Raw genomic sequence first — 19936 nt, forward strand, 5'->3', positions numbered from 1 at the left:
AGGATTTAGCTAATGGACTTCAACCATTTAAGATATTACACAAGGTGCAGCCTCATGTGCTTTTGTTCCCTCTGGGGAGTGATTTTCAATTTTGCAATAGGTTTGTTCCTCTTTCTTGCAAAATCCTTCCTCTTCTGAGCATAACTTTTTTTCTTGTTTGTAAATCTAAATCTTTTAAGAGAGGAAAATGCAGTTTTCCACATCTGATTTGATGCTGTATTGCTGTAGTCTTAAAATACCAGCTGATAGTAGCCTAAAGATTTAGAAAATGAAGTATTGCTGTGAGGAACTGGTAGTGTCACAACCTGTGGGCAGAAGTCTATAGGGAAGATTCTGAAGTCATTCTGAAAGGTAGTGAAGCTTTTCAAAATGCAAAAACTTATATCCCTCTAAATCTGCTGCATTTCTCCTCTCACATCATTGCACAGTAGCAACATGTTCGGTGCTATCTGAGCGTTCAGGATTTTCTCTTTTTAGGTTGCAAAAACCTGGTGAATTCAATATGACAGCTCTGCATGCTGGGAGCAATTTCAGTTCAAGGTTCCATCTCCAGCACTTTGCCACTTCAGCTGAGGCTTTCCTTCTGCAGGTCAGCCTCATTGACTGACCTATTTCTGTAGCGTTTTCTGGTAATTTCTGCAGAAAATATTATATGAATAATAATCAGATTTGCTGCTGTATTATAAAAGCTTCCAAATATGGGTTTAGTGTGTCTGCATGAAATCAAGCAGTATTGGCAAGAAACACATTTAATGTGTGAAGTCGTTAGAAACTGCTTTAGAAAAGATGGGTTGTGAATTGTGCCAGGTTAGGTCTGTTCATAGCTTCCTTATAGTCATTGCATATTCATTAAAGAATACACAGATACCAAAGGGACCTGTTGTTTTATTGCAGCCATGTGCTACCAAACATCTTCTTGCAGACCTCTACACCCTCAGCATCCCAAGTACAGCCTGTGCACACAGGATTGTTTTGTGAGAACAGCAAGTTGTTTTGTGAGGCAGCAAATGTGTACACTTTAATCTGTGCTTTGATCAAGAATGTTCCCTTACTTCTTTCAGCTGCACACAAATAATGTAACAGCCCCTAGTCTGTGAAACAAAAGCATTTGTAAAGACTCTTCCAGAAGAAGGCAGAGTAAGCAAGGAAGAGGGAATGTCACCTGTCACCAAGTCAGTGTCCTCTACAGCTGATGCCTTTAGCTATTTCAAAGGAAGCAAGAATACAAAACCTCTAAGGCTTGTTTGAGAAACGCTCAGCAAGGAATCTCAGTACTTCAGTACCCAATTCAGACCACAGAAAGATCTGATCATCCCTTGTAAAGTAGGGGCAGAAGGTGCTGAAGAGCTTGTAGGAGCCATTCAGCTCCTGGCAGATATAAGGGCTCAATAAACTCACTGTAGCCTGTCAGAGCCTTGCAAATAAGTTCTGGATCAGGCCCGAAAGGCAAGATCAAACACCCATAGGGATAAAAAAACCCTATCTCCAATGGATTTTAACTTTCTATGTCCAGCCACTTTGATATAACAATACACAGTCTGGTAAGCCTGACCCAACAGGTTTTTTCCACTCACCAAATAAAGCCTAAAAGTGAGCTGCTTTCTGATTGCAGAGGCAGGGCTGGCTGGGTAGTCTTTCACCCCATCCTCCTTGGGCTGGGCTGGAGTGGCCTTCTTTGGCAGGCCCAGCCTGTGCCCCATGTGTGTCAGTGGAGCTGTGCTCAACCCTCAGCACAGCAGTGGTGGCTGCAGCCCTGAGTGCACGCTGGAGGAGTGGGGTCCCTGGTGAGCAGAGAATGCAAGAGTCCTGAGGTGAGGAGGAGAGGGAGGAAAAGGACACATTGCTCTCTTATCTACTTGCTATGACATGACTAGGCAAGATGTGGTTTCTAGCCCTGTTTGCAGTGTTTATGCATTTCAGGGGAAACAGTCGCTGGGTGCAAATCAGCAAGAAGTCAGTGTGCCCCAGTCTGCTGGCATATGTTCCCTCAGTGCCTTTGTTTGTATGTAGATATGTTCATGGGTAGGTCTTCTGTGGCTGTTAGAACGAAAATCTGCAGCCTATGCCTGTCTCATTTGTAGTCAAGTCTTCAGCCTCAGAACCTTAAGTGGGAACGAGTAGCAACATTTAAGCACTCTTGCCAAGCAACTGCCTGTAATTTTTTGTAACATGAAAGAGGAGGAAACCAAGATGTTAGCAGATGATTAGAATAAATAATGCTGCAACTATCTTACTCTTTTGATGAATGAGCATAATTTTGAATACTGAGTATATGGATAAGTGCATCTAGACACAATGAGGCAAAATGAAATAATGTGGCATCAAATATGTGTGCATAGGACAAATATATGTTCTGGCATTTTAATAGCCCCATATTCTTTTTGCACAAGTGCAAGCGTGTGCACACGTGAATGTACAATTTTTCACTAGAATTGGAGCTCCTGCCTGTTATCTCAAATTAAAGGGACATGGAGAAAGAAACAATAGGCACAAAAATATACAGGAAATTCCATTTAAACATAAGAAATAACTTCTTTTAACTGTGAGGGTGATCAAACACTGACGCAGGTTGCCAAAGAGATCATGGAGTATCTGTCTTTGAAGGTACTTAAAGCCTGACTGGACATGCCTCTGAGAAACCTACTTTGGCTGACCCTGATCAGAGCACAGGGCTTGGAATAGATGATCTCAGGAGATGCTTTCCAACCTCAATGACTCTGTGGTTCTGTGAACTGTAACAAAATAAGCATCTCAGAGAGAGCATGATATACGTTTCCTTAGTAACTTGCTGTCTCACAAAATGTCAGTTGCTCTCTTCAGAGAATTGAATCTTAGAAATATTACCAAAAAAGTTATAAATCTTCCCTATTTTCTCCTTATATAACCTTGCATTTTTTTCTCCCAGTAATCATTTCCAGATCTTCTTTACTCACTGAATAGGCTAATTTGTATTTTCCTCTCTTTTTATGCTTTTCTGCAAGCTTAATTTCTCATTCCAGTTTCCCTCCTGCCTATTAGACAGTTTGACTATTTTCACTTCCATCCCATATCAGCTTGGAGTGATTGATAGGACCAGACTGATGGTATTGTTGACAAATGAGTTACTTAACCATAATCAGGAAAATAATTTTGTTGTCATTTTCTACCCATCTTAAAGTGATGAATTTCAGCAGGTGTGATTGCATGAAATAAAGATCCCATCCCCCAGATAAGTCACTTTGACTTCCAGCTCCCAAACATTAACTTCTAACCATTTGTGTTTGTTATTCTATCCATAAATCTCCTCTCTTCATATGGGTACTCAAAGGCAATGCTTATTTAGAGGCATTTTTAAGAGGCCAGGAACACAACTTTACAATTAGTTACCTGCATATATTTGCATGTGCAGTCACTGAAATTCCTTTCTATAAAATAGGTCACAGGGTTTTTTAATCTACATTATAGGCTTAATAGCTAGCATTTTTGCACACAGATTAAGACTTCCACTTTCTTCTTTTTCATCACTTGTTTTCCCTTCCTTTGCACAGAATGGTGAACAATCTATTTATTTTTCACTACATTTTAGAAAAGCAGGCTAACAATATGGAGAGTTCAAAGGCATCCGAAAGTGATGTGAAGAGGCAACTCACAAAGGCTGATATTATTCTCGACAAACTGGCACTTCTCACCTACCCCAGCTCCAAAAAGCTTAGAGATCCTGCACTGTAAGCACTGTGAGAAGTTGCTTACAGCTCAAATAGTCACTCTTACATAAGTTGGTTTTCTGTGGCAGCTGTCAGTGAAGCAGTAGTTTTCTCTAACAATGAACATGGATCATTTTAGCTGCCTTTATTACTATGTCTTCTATTAAGTAAGTAATTAAAAAATAGGTGTCCTCCCTTTACTGAGATGTTGAGCAGCTATTCTTGCCTAAGGGCTCTCAACTACAGAGTTCCTTCATATTCTTGAACCTGTAATTTTTCAAGAAAACTGTGAGTTTCCAGTTTCCATTTAAATAAATACAGTTCCCATTAAAAGTAAGTACATTTAATTTTTTGATGCCCACCTTGAAAATTAAAGTGATAACCCTCACAAAGTCAAAAAGCTTACTCTAGTTCAACAGATCCACCTTCACTGGGCCAAAGTAGTTTCATATCTTATGTGTTATGAGAGATAGAAGATCACTCTCATGCCTAATGGTTTCCCTTCATCCAGTTCCCAGTCCTACCTGACTGTAGCTCACTATTTGCTCCTGGCTTGCATTTGACTTGAAATGAAAACTGGTACCTCTAATTCCTTAACAAAACTTTGGGGAATAATTTTTGAGCTGACCACCTGTGCAGTCATGAGTTTCACCCTATAGCTTGTGCCATTAGTCTAACCTGATGCTCTTTTCTAAATTTCAAACTTCAGTTTGTAGTTTGTTTAGATATAATATTCCAGGAATGGCTGTACAGTCCTTTCTCACATAGAGCATAAATAAATATTGGCTAACTAGTCACTGATTCCTCAAATGGAGAAAGTCTAGTGATTGTTCTTAGACTAAAATAATTGCTATTTGACTGTAAATTAGTTGTACAGAAGCATTTGATTGAAAAAAGACAATTTCAGAAGGATGTCTTCCTCTTTGTTGCTAAGGACCTCTTTGCAAGATGGGTGTATCAAAAGCAGATGAAATGAATTACCCAGATACATGTATATAAGTAGGAACAAAACAGGGCCTGATGTCTTTGCAGCAGCATCTAGTTTATAGAGAAGAATGTTCTTTTAAATGTTGAAGTAATTCTCATCTCAGTCTCCATTTGAGAAAGGGTGTCTTGAAAGAAAAAACCCTGTACTTTATAACCAGAATTAGAGAATTTCACAAGTTTTATTAAAAAAATCGAATGCAGGTTTTTGAAGCCTGGAGTCAGAATCTGATCTCTCATGTTGAGTAATCCCTTATGTCAGCCACCACTTAGGATGCTGGAGACAGCTGTTACATTATGCTTCACTATGGTGGCAATCTTCCTTTCTTGAATTATAAGTAGGTAACAGCCCTTCTTGCCATTAGCCAAGTGGTCAGTAGCATTCAGACATTGGGAGCAAACGTTGGGACTTCGCTGAGATTCATGGCAAGCTGCTTGCTACTGAAGTGGCTGATACAGCAGTAAACAGTCTGTTGCATAAGGTTGCTAAATTGTGAGCTTCCGACTCAAGCATTCTATCTAGTTCTGTTGCTCACTTGCTATGTGAAACTTCCACTGCCATTGATAATGTCAAAGAGTTAAATCACAGTCGAATTTTGGTGATCTCTCTCATGGAGAATACACTTTGCTTTCAGAAAGACCAGTATGATCTAAGGCTTGTTTCAATGGAAAAGTTATGAGTTCTATAGAAGTTTGTTGTTGAGACAAGCTCCAAGTAAAGTGTTTTGTCACACTGTTTATCTGTACAACTGGGTATTTCTTTTAAATGTGTTAACTTCCATTCATTTTGTATCTTTTTATGAAGGACATACTTACCTCTGAGCGATGTTTACCTCTAATGATCCTCTACATTTAAACAGCTCATATGTTGAGTTGAAGGGTCTTGCTTATTTTTCAGTTTGTTTGCTCAAATTGCCTTTTCCATTTTTCTTTTTGTGTCCCAGTGCTATTGTGCAAATAGATATGATGTATGCCCAGAGAATGCTAAAGATAATTATATTATAGTTGTTCTTACTTACTGTTCTAGCAATTGGACCCATAAGGGTAATGCAATTATCTAGAAGAGTATGTTCGCAAACTCTTTGTAGGGCTATTGTAACACCCATGGAGAAAGTTGTTTGACAGTATTTGTAAAACTGGTGAATAGAAGACAGGTCTGGCTTCAATTGCTCATTCTTTCTGCTTTGAATCTACAAGATGATGCTGATACTGGTGAGCAGGCATGTGTAAGTTTTCTGTCCAAGGCGTGCTGAATAAGGAAAGGTTTTTATTCTTATGGCCGGGTTTGCCATTGAGAGTATTTCTACATATACAGCCTTTGAAAAGTCAGTTGCCACCAAGATTTGAGTGGCTCTTAGGAGAAAAAATTTGCTTAGTTCAGTAAATCAATATGAGAGAAAAATTAAGTATCCTTCCACAAATTCTTTTTCCTCTGTGTAAATAATCACTTGAAATATTTCATATGTGATTACTTTCAAAAATTATTATAATTAAGAAATGTATGGATTATTTGTTCACTTTGATAACTAAAGGTTTTTTAAGTCTTATCCAAATAATCAATTATTTAATAAATTAATAGTTCATATTAGTTTTTATTTTGATAGTTCTGTTGCAAAATGTGTAGTCTTTGGACTAACAATGGTGTTGTTATATATACATGATAGTTTTTTGCTTATGTGAGCACCCATTCTGGATAATCTGACTGCTAGCCAAAAGCATGAAGCTTCCTTCCTTTCAGAAATGACAGATGACAATAAAACTATAAACTCTCCAAATTATTTTAAAAAAATCTGTAGATTGGAAACAGGAAGTTAATAAGGTAATTATCTAAAATTAAAATTTTGTGACCCATTTTAGATACAGTAGACAGTAAGTAGCTCAGTAGGGAAAATAGATAGTAAAGGAAGTATACACAGGCTGCATTTCCAGATGCTAATGTCAGTGCTAGCATTGACACTGCCTTTGTTGTAGCCAGTTGGGGTTAGAGAAATTGCAAAAACAGTGATCATAAAGAATGAAGTCTATGCATAAAGAAAGCAATAATACTGTAGCTCAAATTAGTGATGTTGAGGTCTAATATCATGATTTGCTTAATACTCTTGGAGGAAAAGTATGTAGAATTGTGATGTTGTCTTATCATTTAGCTGCATTGAGATATTACCCATCAATCACTGGATCAATCAAGCTCACATTAAGAGTTACCAAAATTCATTACCATCTACTGACTTTCCAGTAAAATGGTCTTTGTCTTATTCATTAATCTCAATCTTTAAAACATTGCAGCCATACATTTCAAACTTGAAATTGCAAGTCATTCTAGCTGAAAGGTCAGACCTTTTTTCTGGCCTTATTGTGCATAAATATTTGCTTGACAAGTCAGGATAAAGTCATGTTATCCAAATAAAATATAACCACCAGAGGTTTTTTTCCCCACCAATCTCTTTTTAGTGGAAAATTTTGTCTTAAAAGGCTGCAGAGTTCTGTCCTTTTGACTCCCTCTTCATTCTCTTGAAATGCAATTACTGTTCAATGAAATGTTAATGTGCTATCCTATTTTTACAGCTGTTTCATGATGTACTGTACAATGTCGTAGTTTAATAATGCTGCTAAATTTTCTTCCTTTATCAATCTCTCAAATTTCTATAATGAAGCAAAATGCAAGGATTATAGTAATTTTTGGTGGTGTTTTGTTTTGTAAACACAGGACAATATCTGCAAAGACACATCACCAGGCCAACGACTTCAATATATTTGAAGGAATGGTCTGCCACGGAGTCCCAGTTGCGACAGTTTCAAGAGGCAAAGTGGTTTATGAAGGCGGAGCTTTCAATGTCACAGCAGGAGAAGGCAAATATGTCTCCCGTCCACCATTCCCTCCATATGTCTACCAGCGAGTCAGGCAGCGGGAGCAGGTTAATTAAACTAATAAATCTCTGTAATGCTTTGTACAACATGAGGATAACTAGCTCTTGGGAAGAGAGGTTTGGGGATACAATGGTAATTTCCCTTACTAATCAAAATCTGCCAAGGTGGGAGGAAATGATACTTAAGGACTCAATTTTTATTGCTTTTTATCTTACAGAAAAATATCATAGACTTGTTCTTCCTGCTGTTAGGGATAGTCTGTACAGCTCGTAGACTAAACCTGGGTACTTTTTAAAATAAACAAGTTCTACCTGCAATACAAGTGGACAAAGTTTTGCTCATGGGTAATCTGACTAACTGTAAGATTTCATCACTGATTTCACTGAAAATCAGAGAGGCTTAACAACATGACCAGGAAGAAATCTTATGCCAAGAAAGGGATCAGTAATTTTCTAACTTTTTCATGGATCAGATGTTTGGAGCTAAACCCTGTGGAATATTAAACACTTGGCTCTGTTTCAGCAAGTGTGTGTTAAAAGCTGAACATGTGCAAAGTGCACTGCTGGAACAAACAAGATAGCTCTGTTTGAGCTCTTGTTCTATATTTTTATTAAAGAGAAATACTGCGAAGTACATGAAGAGTGAATTCTCAGTGCCCATTTACCATGCAAACATTCGTGAGGAATGCTCTTGAGTCCTTATCATTACTTACTGTAGGTAGGAATTTCAAAAGCACTCAGACTAAGCATATTTGAAAATCACAACCTGAATCTGGGGCACTCACTGTAGGATCTAAAAGTTGACTCAGACTAGCATCCATTAAAATGTTTGCAAGATAATTCTGTATATTTCTTCCTCCTGTTGTTCTGATGGGCTGAGAAAGGCATTTGAAAGTGGCTGAATGAGGCTTTCCTCCAAAGGCCATACTTTCACAGGAGTGGGTTGGTGTTCTGCAAGTTGATGGGCATGATACAGTGAGGTAGGCAAGGAAATCCTCTCATGAACACAGATTTTCTCTGGGAATTATGAGCAGAAAACAGATGATTGTACTTTGGGGGTTTCCAAACATAAAGGAACTTTATATTATTATTACTTTTATTTGTACCAGCCTGAGTCAGAGTAAATTAGATAAACTAGAGCTATTTTCAATTGCCTGATGTTAGGTCTCTAAATGTACTCTTTCTACATTATTTTTTATATTTTTATTTTGAAACCAGGTTCTTAGAAATGTCCACAATTTTAATATATTTTTTTAATCGTTTTAATGTGAATAAAGGTTAATGTTTCTAGGGAAAAGAAAGGGCAAAGAAAATAATCTGTGACTAGACTTCCTGGACCTAGTTGAAGAGTGAACCAGTAGTCCTAGCTGTGAATTTGTCCAGAGAAAAGATCTTCACTTTCCACTGAACATTTAACTGAACTAAACAATTGCTCCAAAGGTCATGGAGTTCCATGTCCAGCTGCAGAAAAGGTTGTCTCACAGGCTAAATAGAGTCTGTTTAATCCACTGGATGTTGAAGATATTTGGTACCCTGTTAATGAGGGCTGCCTATTATTATAGCACTTTCTTTGTTGTGCAATGTTGATCCCTTTGACTTTTAATGCAAAATAAATGCCAGGTAATGGCAATACAAACTAGCTATTGAAACCAGATTTGTCCTGCAAAAACTTGGGGCGTTCCTTTTCACATAAGAGAACATGCTGCAGTTATTAAATGCTAATTAGGTGCTTCCTCAAGCATAGCTGTGTTTTATTGCCTACAGATCCTGGCACCTCTGCTAAAGCCTTATATCCCATTTTAGAGGAAGATTAGTATCAAAACTAAACTAAAAATTATAAGAAATTTGCCAATTACAGAATTCTGAAAGATTTCTATGGACTTGGTGGTTTCCCTTTCTCATTAAAGCTGCAGAGAATTTTCCATTAACTAACTAAAACATCAAGCACAACATGTCTTCAGAAAGTCATTTTTCAACCAGCTCAACCTCCTGCAGCCAGCAGCTGGGATGGTGGATGGTAGATACCCACACAAAGCAGGATTTGCTTTCTTTCACTGATGTTGATTAACCTCTCTTACCTGTATTAAGAGCATGACTGGAAAAAGCAATAACTTTAACAAAGAGCTTATAGCTTGAACGTGCAGTGAGTCAGCTGTCCTGGAGAGCACCTCAGGTGTTTTTTCTCTGTCCCTACTCTCACCTGGGATATCCTGAGGTAGCTGAACCGAGATTAAAGAAATATACAGAAGCATCCAGCTTAAGTGATTTCTAATTGTGTTTTAGCATATCCTAATTATTTGTGTGCCATTATCTCTGAGGGTTCGCCACTCCAAGATCTGTTTGGACTAACAAAGGGAGAAGCATCAATAAAAGGAGGTGGAATGTGGTCAGTTGCTTCTTAAAATAAAATGGGTTTAGAATTGCTTTGTTGCAGTGTTGAACAGATTGAGCCACCCAGGTCCTGATGAAAGGTGAGAATTGAACAGTCTAATCCCAGCGTAAAGGATCTTTTCAAGAGAGAGGTCTGCTGAAAGTGTTGGGATGGGTCACATACATAGCTGGGTAATCATAAGACTGCTATTTTCTTTATGTCCAATTACCAACTGCAAAGGGAAGATAAATAATAGTGAAAGATTTGAAATGTTTTATTGCAGGTCTGTCAGCCTGTTCCTGTTAAGAGAGCACCATATAAAGATGTGGTCTCAGGGACATCCTTCACACCAAAATAATAGGCTCATTCCCCAGTTTTGGCTCTTGCAGGTAAGATTAGTGAAAACTACTTTCTTTAATGCTTCTCTGACATTTGAAGAAAACAAAATTGCAGCAGGCCATCTAGCTTGTGACAGGCTTATTCAAAACAAGCCTCCTCAGAAGTTGTGTTATCTTGGTATCTTTAAATCTGATAAAAATGCATGGAAGCCTGGGTATGGAGGACATTTTTCTGATTGAAGCCTCATTTTGAACGTTCAGTTGAGAGAAGCAAATGGAGTTTAACTGCTAGACTTCATGGCTGTGAAGGCTCACAGAAAACCTGAGTTTGGTTAGTACCAGGAGTACAAAGAAAGCATAAATGTTTGTCTTGCAAATTTACAGAGCCATTTTGATTTGAAAAATTTAATTCTGTGGTGTCCCTGTGCTGTTTGGGTTATGCTGATAGATCTGTTTTGCAAGGACATCAGCTGTCTGTATGCAATAGAGGTGCTGCAGTCAATGCCAGCAGTGGTCTAATTAATGGATGGTTGAGCTTCTGTAAGGCTCAGTGCATCAGAGGCTGATGGGAATAACACTTGTGTCTGCCCTTCCCTCCTCCCCAGTGTCCACAGCGTGTAGCTTGGACACTGGCTCTCCTGCCTACACTCAGGTGCTTGGTAGATCATTCTGTGAGGTGATTTACTTGCTGAGCCAGCAGAAAGCAAGTATTAGTGTCCTTTTACTGGGTTAGTTTTCTGTTGGTTTAATGAGCTGAACTGTCTCTCCAAAGAACCTAGCAAGGATCAGTGAGGGGCAACACACAGGTGGGGTAAGCCAGCTGGGGAGAGGGACAAGGTGGACACCATCTTATTTTTTAACTGTTTAACAAGCAGAAGAAATGCTCCAAGAAAAAGTAAAAGAAGTAGGTAAGACCTTCAGTAAGCACAATTGAGACATGATGCTGCTGTATGCCAACTCCACTTGAAATGTTCTTTCCTACAGCAGGGGAGTTGATTATTATGGGTCATGGGGATGGACGGTGAGTGGCAGTAAGCATGACAAAATCAACTCTGTTTTTTTTGGTGAATATGTGTACCAACAATGAGATTAGCTAGAAATGGTTTCCCAATAAGTAGATGTAATGCTCCACTTCGTACCTCATAAATGGATCTGCTCTTAGTGCTAATTAATATGAGGACAGGAACAAACATGCAGTGGTGGCAGGGTGAAGTTAACTTTTCCACATTTCATTTTATTGTTCCTTTAAAGCTCCCTCACAATGAACCTCATCCAGGGCAGCAACAGAGTGCAGCCTGCTATTTGTTTTCCTCTGTCATAAGGGAGAAAGCTTTTGTAATAGAGAGGACTAAAGGCTAAAGCTGCAATAGAGTGAGGGAGCCTAGCTCCTAGCACTCTTTCTCCATTATTACCCCTCTGAGTGACAAATTGCAAAGCAGAGATTTTCTTTTGAAAGATTATATCATATTGTCTTTTTCTTCTCTTTAGATAAAAGCAAATGAAAATGACCCTGATGTCCCCATCAAAGCAGTGCATTCTGGGTCCAACAATCAATCCACAATCAACTTCTCAAGAGCCAACGTGAAACAACAATAACCAGTGAACATTATACTGGGCTTCTGCACAGGAGGTGTCATTGCAATTTCTCTTTAAAAGGAATTTTGTTATTAGAACCGGAAAATTCTTTTTAGAAAATAGAATAACAATAAAATTATAACTGCAATTATAATGCAGCAGCTCTGTAGGTTCTTAAATATAGGTAAGTTTGGGGATGGTATTTCTCAATATTGATCTTTAGAAGGTAGAAGCTAACTTACAAAGTCAAACCAATAAGCAATGCCTTTTAAGCAGTTTTTCTATATTCTTGCTCTGTTAGGTCACGGGAGATGAATCCTCATTCTCTAATTTCATGTGTGAGGAGAATCTCTGTCGTGTTTAGCAATGCAAAGAATTCTGATAGCAGATACTGTATTTGATTTTTTGTTTTTCCCTTTCTGGAGGGGATCAGGTACAGAAAAATGCTGATTCAGGGGATCTGTCACTATTTTAAACCCACTGCTTCACCTCCCTCTGTCCCTGTCTTGAAAAGAGTTTATACATTTTGTCCCTGCCAGCTGCACAGCCAAGCGTTTATTGGTGAGTTCAAGCGTTTCCTTTGTTATACCCTAGGCAAACCTGTGGTAACCATATTCATGAACTCACTTATAATACTGTTTTGTGTTCTGACTTTACGGAGAGACACGAACATGTAACTTGAATGCTTATAAGCAGGTTCATCAGAGCAAGAGCACACTGCAATAATTTTTTACAAAATTACTGAAAATGTGAATTTTTTCCTGATGTAATTAATACTTTGTTTTGGGGTTTTTTTGTAGGATAGGATTCGTAATTATAAAAGCAACCAAACAAAAACCCTAATTTGCTTGATTTATCCTATTTGCCATTTGAGAGATAATTGTATTAGAAACATGACTGTTAACCATGTCTAGACAAGTTTTTCCTCAGAAACTGAGAATGTTGTTTAAAGATGTGTTTTCAGGTGTGAAATCCCTTCTTTGTCACTGGGGAATATTTAAGAGAGAAATGAAGCCACTACAAAAACAGGTGTACAGTGAGTTTCTTGTTCTATCTGTAGAAACAGTATAACTTATACCTCTGCATGATTCATGGGCCAAAGAGGCACAGAAAGATGTTCATATTATAAGATGGACACAGAAAACATAAGATAGCTATTCTTATTTTTAGTTTTACAACGAATGGCAGACTTCCGGTTTCCGCGATACTCATGGGCATTCAGCGATGTAGGAGAGACAAACTCCTACTAGGTCAGTAGTTCTTGTGGCTCTAAACACCAAAGGAGAATTTTCTTTGTAAGATGATGGAAGTTAATCGTGGTGATATTCAGGAATTGCTAGCACAGATTGCCATTGCTCAGGTTGTTTTGGGGTGGCAGAAGAGCAGAAGCAGGCATCCAACATTATTACAATGATTATTATAAGGGAGCTGTTCAGTGTAGACTTCCATGTTGCAATGGTCTGCTTCTGAGTTTGTTCTCTAGCTTCCCTCTGTAATCAACAGAGAAAAAGGTGCTTCTGGAACACTGTTCATCTCTTCCTCAAGGTCTAAAACAGAGTAGATGAACTAGAGTTGTTCTCGTTTAGGGTGAGATGAGTAGTTTTCTTGAAATGCCACCACCTTTCACTTAACCCATCTTTGCCTCTCAGAACTGGAACTTTCAGTATGAAGGATGCCTTGTGTTTTGTCTCATGGAGACCGCATGTCAAACACAAATCCATTCTCTATAATAATTTGCTGCCTTAGAAGAAGGATAACAGTTTGGGAACGGTGGGGGAAAAAGCAGGGGGGAGACAAAAAACTTATTTTTACTTTTAACAATAAATTGTATGGAGACTTTCATCTGAGGCTTCAGGTTTTGGCAATTATTAGAGCCTTGAAATTACATTATGTATCTGTGAGCCAAGTAAACATAATTATAAATGGTTTACAGTTGTGAGAACTATGGGTCCTCAAAGCTCTGAAATCACTCAAGTGTTTAAATATATTTAGTTGCCTGATGTTTAACATCCAGTGTTGGCTTAAGTGAGTTTCTCAAGGCAAAAATGACTCAGTTATGACAGAAATGAAACCCAGGAGTAAAGCCTGCCAGTCCTTTGGATTCTGTGGATATGGCCAGGACTTTCAAATGTCCTTTGGGCTCTTGGGACACCTACTGAGATCAAAGTGATACAAAAGACTGCAGATCATGAAAGCCCAAAGGAACAAAGTTAGTGATTTTTCTAAACCCAGATGTTTTCACAGTGTCATAACAGCAAGTAGTTTTATGAGTTGTATGAACACCCATTCTATAAACTGAGCTCTCCAATCCATGAAAGTGTATTTGTGGAAATGTGTATAATCTTTTCAGGTTTCCTACAGATTTTTATTAGATTAGAAATGAGGAAGCTTCTCCCTAAACAATTCGGGAAGAGTTCCTGATCCCTGTGTTGGTCTTTACTGCTCTGTACCGTGGATTATACTCCTCACAGGGGGCATCCTTTGGATTTTGTTCTTAACAAATGCCTACTTTTTTATTCCAATGACCGTTCTAACTATTGTGAAGATGCCATGGAAAAAATTATCTTCATATTGTGAACTGGGATTTACACCAAAGCATCTGCTGCTTTTTTATGTCCTTGAGTGGCACAAGTTATTGAGGCTGTCAGTTTCATGAAATTTGTCAGTATTTGTTTTGCCATGACACATGTGGGCTGTAGCCTGAATCCTGCCTGTGGCCACCAGGTGTCAGTTAGTAGCTCTTGAGAAACTGTGTGACATCACAAGTATTTCAGCTGTGCTATTCAGGCACTACTACTAAAGTTGAGAATGTCACACGCCAAAACCCTGCAGTCCTTGTTCCTTTTCCACTTGTGTGGGGTACACTATAATGTACCTAAATCTGGAACTACCCAGGTCCCTATTCCAAAACACCGGTAACGAGTGACAGCAGAGCCAAACACAGAGGGATGGTTTTTCTAGTAGCAATGTAATTTGTATGGGATGAAGTGAGATTATGAAACACATTTATGCCAGCACAGGTCCTTAGTTGGAGCACTGGAAGGAGCACTGAGTGGATTCTCAGCTCTACTTCAGTTTCTAGACCCTGACAAGACCTCTGAATTTGTCCCACAACCTCATCCCAGCTATCACTTGTTCATTACATTCTCACAAAGTTGTTGCTGGGGCTGTGTTATAACTGTAGTCCTAATGGAACTACATCCGTTACAGGTGGCCCATACTAGGTTGGAAAGCTGGTTTAGAGATGATGTTTTCAGCACAGTTTCCTTGAGCCTTTCATGGGAAAGTAAGACAATTGTGAGAATCCTACCTCATTTTGCCACAGCCCTCAGAACTCTCCTGCGCCCACTGAGAAAAATGCTTACTTTCTTGTATTCTTCCTTCAGTCCATTGGTCACTCAGCAAGAGTAGACTATCTCTGATTGCTTTGAGAGGTGGCATTGCTACATTAAACACCTTTTCTTTCTGAAGCAATATATCTCAGTACATGGGAGCCAAAGATCAGTTTTGTCAAGGCCAAAACACAGAACGTCCTTTCCTTGCTCTTTGGGATTCTGCTGGTTTCACCTCTGCTCATGTACAGAAAGATGAAGACTCAAATACATTAATACATTAAGGAAAAAAACTCTGTTAGCCATATTTTTATCACTTTCCTCAGTCAGACAGAAATTTGAGACCTTTAATACCCCATCCTTCCTGGTGACATAGGTTCCAGGGCCAAGAGTAGAGAAGGAATTTGGGAGCTGTGATCCCAGCATACCTGCCATTGCTTTTACCCCCACCATTTGCCAGAGACGTCCTCACATGGCCGGCATGTGCTTATTGTCCGTTGGCTGTCATTTCACAACCTGTGCCAAGCTCACGGCTGTGAGGCAAGTACCTACTTGTGTGGGACTTCTCTCTTCAGCCTGAAGTACCACGGGGTCTCCGCAGAGTAGCGGTGCTGGTGCGTGCAGCTTTATTGGGCCACTGGAGGGCAGGGATGGTGCTACAGATCAGAAGGGAGATGAGGAGGAAGTTACTCTCATGCATGGCAGCACCCACGGAGCGTATTGACATTCCCACCTTCGGGCTTTATTTCAGCAGCCTCAGAGGGTGATCCTTTGATCCATACTTTCCACTTTTGTGAAGTAAAAACTAGAGGAAAGAACTAGAGGAAAGGCTTTGCCTGTTCTTTTTGTCTTTAATTACAAGCATCACTGGGCTATTTGTGATGAAAACAAAGTGACTCAGTGTGAAAACACTGGCAGAGCAGGGATCAGGGTGAAAGCAGTGGCAAACCCAGCATCCTCTAACTTTGCACATCCAGCTGCCCATACAAAATTGGCACAGATGAAAAAAAAACCCCTTCAGTTTAGAGATGAAGCATGTCAAGTTCGGGGGTATGGGGTAGTGATGGGGAGAGTTCTGTAAATGTGGTTGTCAAAAGGAAACAGCCTCATTTGTACTGTGCTTCAGAAGGGTCAGGAGCACTGACATGTCTCTCTGAATTATCCTCACAAGACAATGAGGTCAGCATTTCATTAATTTTGCAAACCAGATTTCATCCAATTGGGGGATTTTTCACAGTAAATCAAACAGCTCCTCCACTACTGAAGGACATTTAAAAAGGAAGTTGAGTTCTGTTGAGAGCTAGGGGAAGGAATGGGATGAATGAGTCAAAAGCCAAATCCAGACTTCTCAGACTCTTGTTCTGAGCGCTGGTGGTATACAAACACATTTCTGGCAAGCCCTAGAGAGGCACTTAGAGGCAAAGACCAATAACATGAAAGATATTAAAGTTTTCCATTAAGCCAATAAATGAATACATAAAACCCTTAATTTCAACTGTACCCATAGTTCACTTGTGCTTAACAAAAGGGAAAATACATGCTTTTGTGTATGGGAAGACCAATCTATTGGAGCAGAAGAAAATATATCAAAAGAGGAAAGAAGGTTTTGAATGACAAAAACAGGGGGGAAAACCAAAATAAAATGTAGGGAATATGAGGATAGAGTAGGCAAGAGAGGAACAGATACAATTGCAGATGGAATACTGGGGTTTTTTTGTTGTTACTCATAGACTTAAAAAAAAAAAGGAAAACAGAGCAATGTACTCATGTGGTTGAAGGTTATGGTGAACAGAGAGGCCAAAGGGAATAGCTGAAATAGCTGAACGACTTGCAGAGGAGACAGCTAAGGTAAACAAACCCCCAGAATTACCCAGCTCACAGGACAGAAGGAAATAGGAGAAAACAGAAACCAAGCAAGATTGCATAGAGTGAGAGATATGTCTCTGCAATGCCAGGGGGGGAGACAGACCTGCCTTTGCATCTGTGCAACTAAAGAGGACCTCACTTTAGTGGGTACCTATTCTACCCTCTTCTCAGTCACAGGGCAGCCACAGCTTCAGTTGTAGAAGTAGGTAATACTGTAGATGATGTAAGAACTGTTCTACCACTGAGATAAAGCTCAAGGTGTTTGAGGCACTGAGGGTGAATTTGGGTTAGAATTTGAGAAAAAAAGTGAAGAATGTGCCATTTTTCCTGGTACCCCAGGTGTAGGGAGATAGTGAAGAGCATAATATAGGTGAAGTTAATGTGCTGTAGGGATGGGATGCCATCCAGAGGGACCTGGGCAGGCTGGAGAAGCAGGCTGGGTAAGTGGAGAAGTGTTGAACCACATGAGATTCAACAAAGCCAAGTGCAGGGTCCTGCACCTGGGTTGGGACAATCCCCATTATTCATAAAGGTTAGGAGATGATGTGCTGGAAAGCAGCCCTGAGGAAAAGGACTTGGGAGTACTTGTGGATGAGAAGATGGACATGAGCCACCAATGTGCATCTTCAGCCCAGAAGACCAATCGCATCCTGGGCTGCATCAAAAGAAGTGTAACCAGCAGATCAAGAGAGGTGATTCTGCCCCTCTACTCTGCTCTGGTGAGACCTCACCTGCATCACTGCATCCAGCTTTGGAGCCCTCAACACAAGAAGGACATGGACCTTTTGGAGCGTGTCCAGAGGAGGGCACAAAAAAAAAGGGCTGGAGCAGCTCTCCTGTGAAGATAGGCTGAGAGAGCTGGGCTTGTTCAGGTTGGAGAAGAGAAGGCTCCAGAGGGAGGCAGCTTTCCAGTACCTGAAAGGTGCCTGTAAGAAAGCTGGGGAAGAACTGTTCATGAGGGTGTGTAGCAGAAGTACAGGGGGTAATGGTTTTAAACACAAAAAGAGGAGATTTAGGTTGAATATTAGGAAAATGTTGTTCAATATGAGGGTGGTGAGACACTGGAACAGGTTGCCCAGAGATGTAGTGGAGGCCCCATCCCTGGAGATATTCAAGGTCAGGCTTGATGGGGCTCTGAGAGAACTATCTAGTGAAGATGTCCCTGCTTACTGCAGAGGGAGTGGACTAGATGACCCCTACAGGTCCCTTCCAACTTTACACATTGTACGATTCTATGATAACCTCTCTGGGCAACCTGTTTCAGTGTTTGACCACCCTCACTGTAAAGAAGTTTCTCCTAACTTCAGGTGCTATTCTGGTCAGGTTTCTGGCCTTTATGTTAGACTTGCCCCTGCATTTGGATGTTGTGATCAGTAGGAGGACAGGGCTTCTCCCCACCTTGTCCTTTGGAATAGAAAGGCATACATCCAACTCCTACCAGCAATGAACTTGTCAGGACTCAGCCAAAAAATCTCAGCTCTTGCTGATGTTTAATTCCTTTTTCCCTTTCATCTGAAGTGGTAACAAGAGTAAAGGAACATCTCCTGTCACATAGACATTTAGTCTGTTTAGAGAGAAAAAAAAAATAATATTAAAGCACTCTTCATTTTACTGCTTTTTCACCGGAATTCTTTTTGCTACTGATCTTTGACAGTAGTACCTGGGATATAAATGGTGTTCTGCTACTATCCAAAGCTGTCCCACTTTAACAAAAGAGAGCATAGCCAGGCCACTCAGAGACACTCAGCACAGCCCTCAATAATGCATGGCATTAAGCTAGCACCCCATTTTCTAGAGACAAATTGCGGGCTCACAGGCAGCCTGAATCGCTTGTGTCCATGGAGGAGGGAGGCTTTTTATGGAAGATGCCTCCCATGCCCCAAAGACTTGTTGTTTTTCAGTGCTTTAGGTAAAAAATAGCATCTGACACTTGCTGCTGAAAAGCTTTAAATAAATTTTTATTCATTGAGGTAACAGAGACATCGATTAATGGCTGTTCTGGGACCACACACATATTAGAGAGGAGCAGGTCAGAGTTTCCTGTTCCTATGCAACCTGAAGAAAGAATTTGGCTGTGGCCAAATCTCAGGAGTACACTGCGTGTTGGGTGGATTTTTAGCTCTACCTTAAACCTCCAGTGCCACATCAGTCCAGCCATTCCTATGTTTGTCCGTTCTTATGTCATGTGAAGATGCATCACCAATGCTAGTTGAACAGGTGACACGCTCAGTATCAGTTTGGTCAATTTGCTTCACTGAAGTCAATGGTGACGTAAGTTGCTTAAGCCCATTTTTGCCACTTCTGTAAGCACTCAGGCTGCAAGACTCAAAGTGTTGTTCACCTCTGCTCATGCATGTTCACCTCAACAACAGCTTGTTTCAACCCACAGCACCTGGTTGCTCTGGATTCTAGCTCTTGTGAGCATTCGCACTCCTGTGCTTGCCACGTTGGCTTTCTCACGATCATCAAAGATACAGGACAGTCTACAAATGTGAATGTGAGAGACTAAGACCAAATGAGGAATTCCAGGTGGGAGACTGGGATTAGAAACTTCTGGGAGACAAATCACCAAAAGTAAGTGAGAGGACGACATGGCAGGGAGGGAGTTTGGGTGAGCTAGAAGGCTGACAGAGCTTATAGAGCACTGGCCCTGTGGAAGACAGAACTGCAGAAGCAGAAGTATGTATACGAAGCTAGGGATGAGGAAAAAAGGCTGAAGGCTTTGGAGCACCTCCAGGTTGAACAACAGAAATGTCTGGAAACATCTCAGCCCTCTAGTTAGGTTCTTGGCCAGCCCAGAAGCCAATCGACAGTCTCTGCTGTGTCTTGTATCTTCAGTGTTTGACAAATGTGACAGAGACAAACCTTCTGCTACCGTTATGTCCTCTGTTAGCTCAAAACAAAGAGGTTTGTGTTGCAGTCC

The 19936-nt window shown here is 40.1% G+C and overlaps 1 protein-coding gene across 1 annotated transcript in view; it reads left to right on the forward strand.

Moving 5' to 3' along the window:
- DPYS (dihydropyrimidinase) overlaps nucleotides 1-11963 on the forward strand; it is a gene marked incomplete at its 5' end in the record, with an annotated part of 31356 nt that extends 19393 nt beyond the window's left edge. The window contains 2 exons of the mRNA XM_084280220.1: nucleotides 7372-7579; nucleotides 11729-11963. Coding sequence (XP_084136346.1) covers nucleotides 7372-7579; nucleotides 11729-11836 — 316 coding nt within the window. The 3' untranslated portion in view covers nucleotides 11837-11963. The remainder of the gene's footprint in view (nucleotides 1-7371; nucleotides 7580-11728) is intronic.
- Between the last annotated feature and the right edge of the window lie 7973 nt (nucleotides 11964-19936).

Source organism: Gallinula chloropus, assembly GCF_964237585.1.
Source record: "Gallinula chloropus genome assembly, chromosome: 2".
Classification (NCBI taxonomy): domain Eukaryota; kingdom Metazoa; phylum Chordata; class Aves; order Gruiformes; family Rallidae; genus Gallinula; species Gallinula chloropus.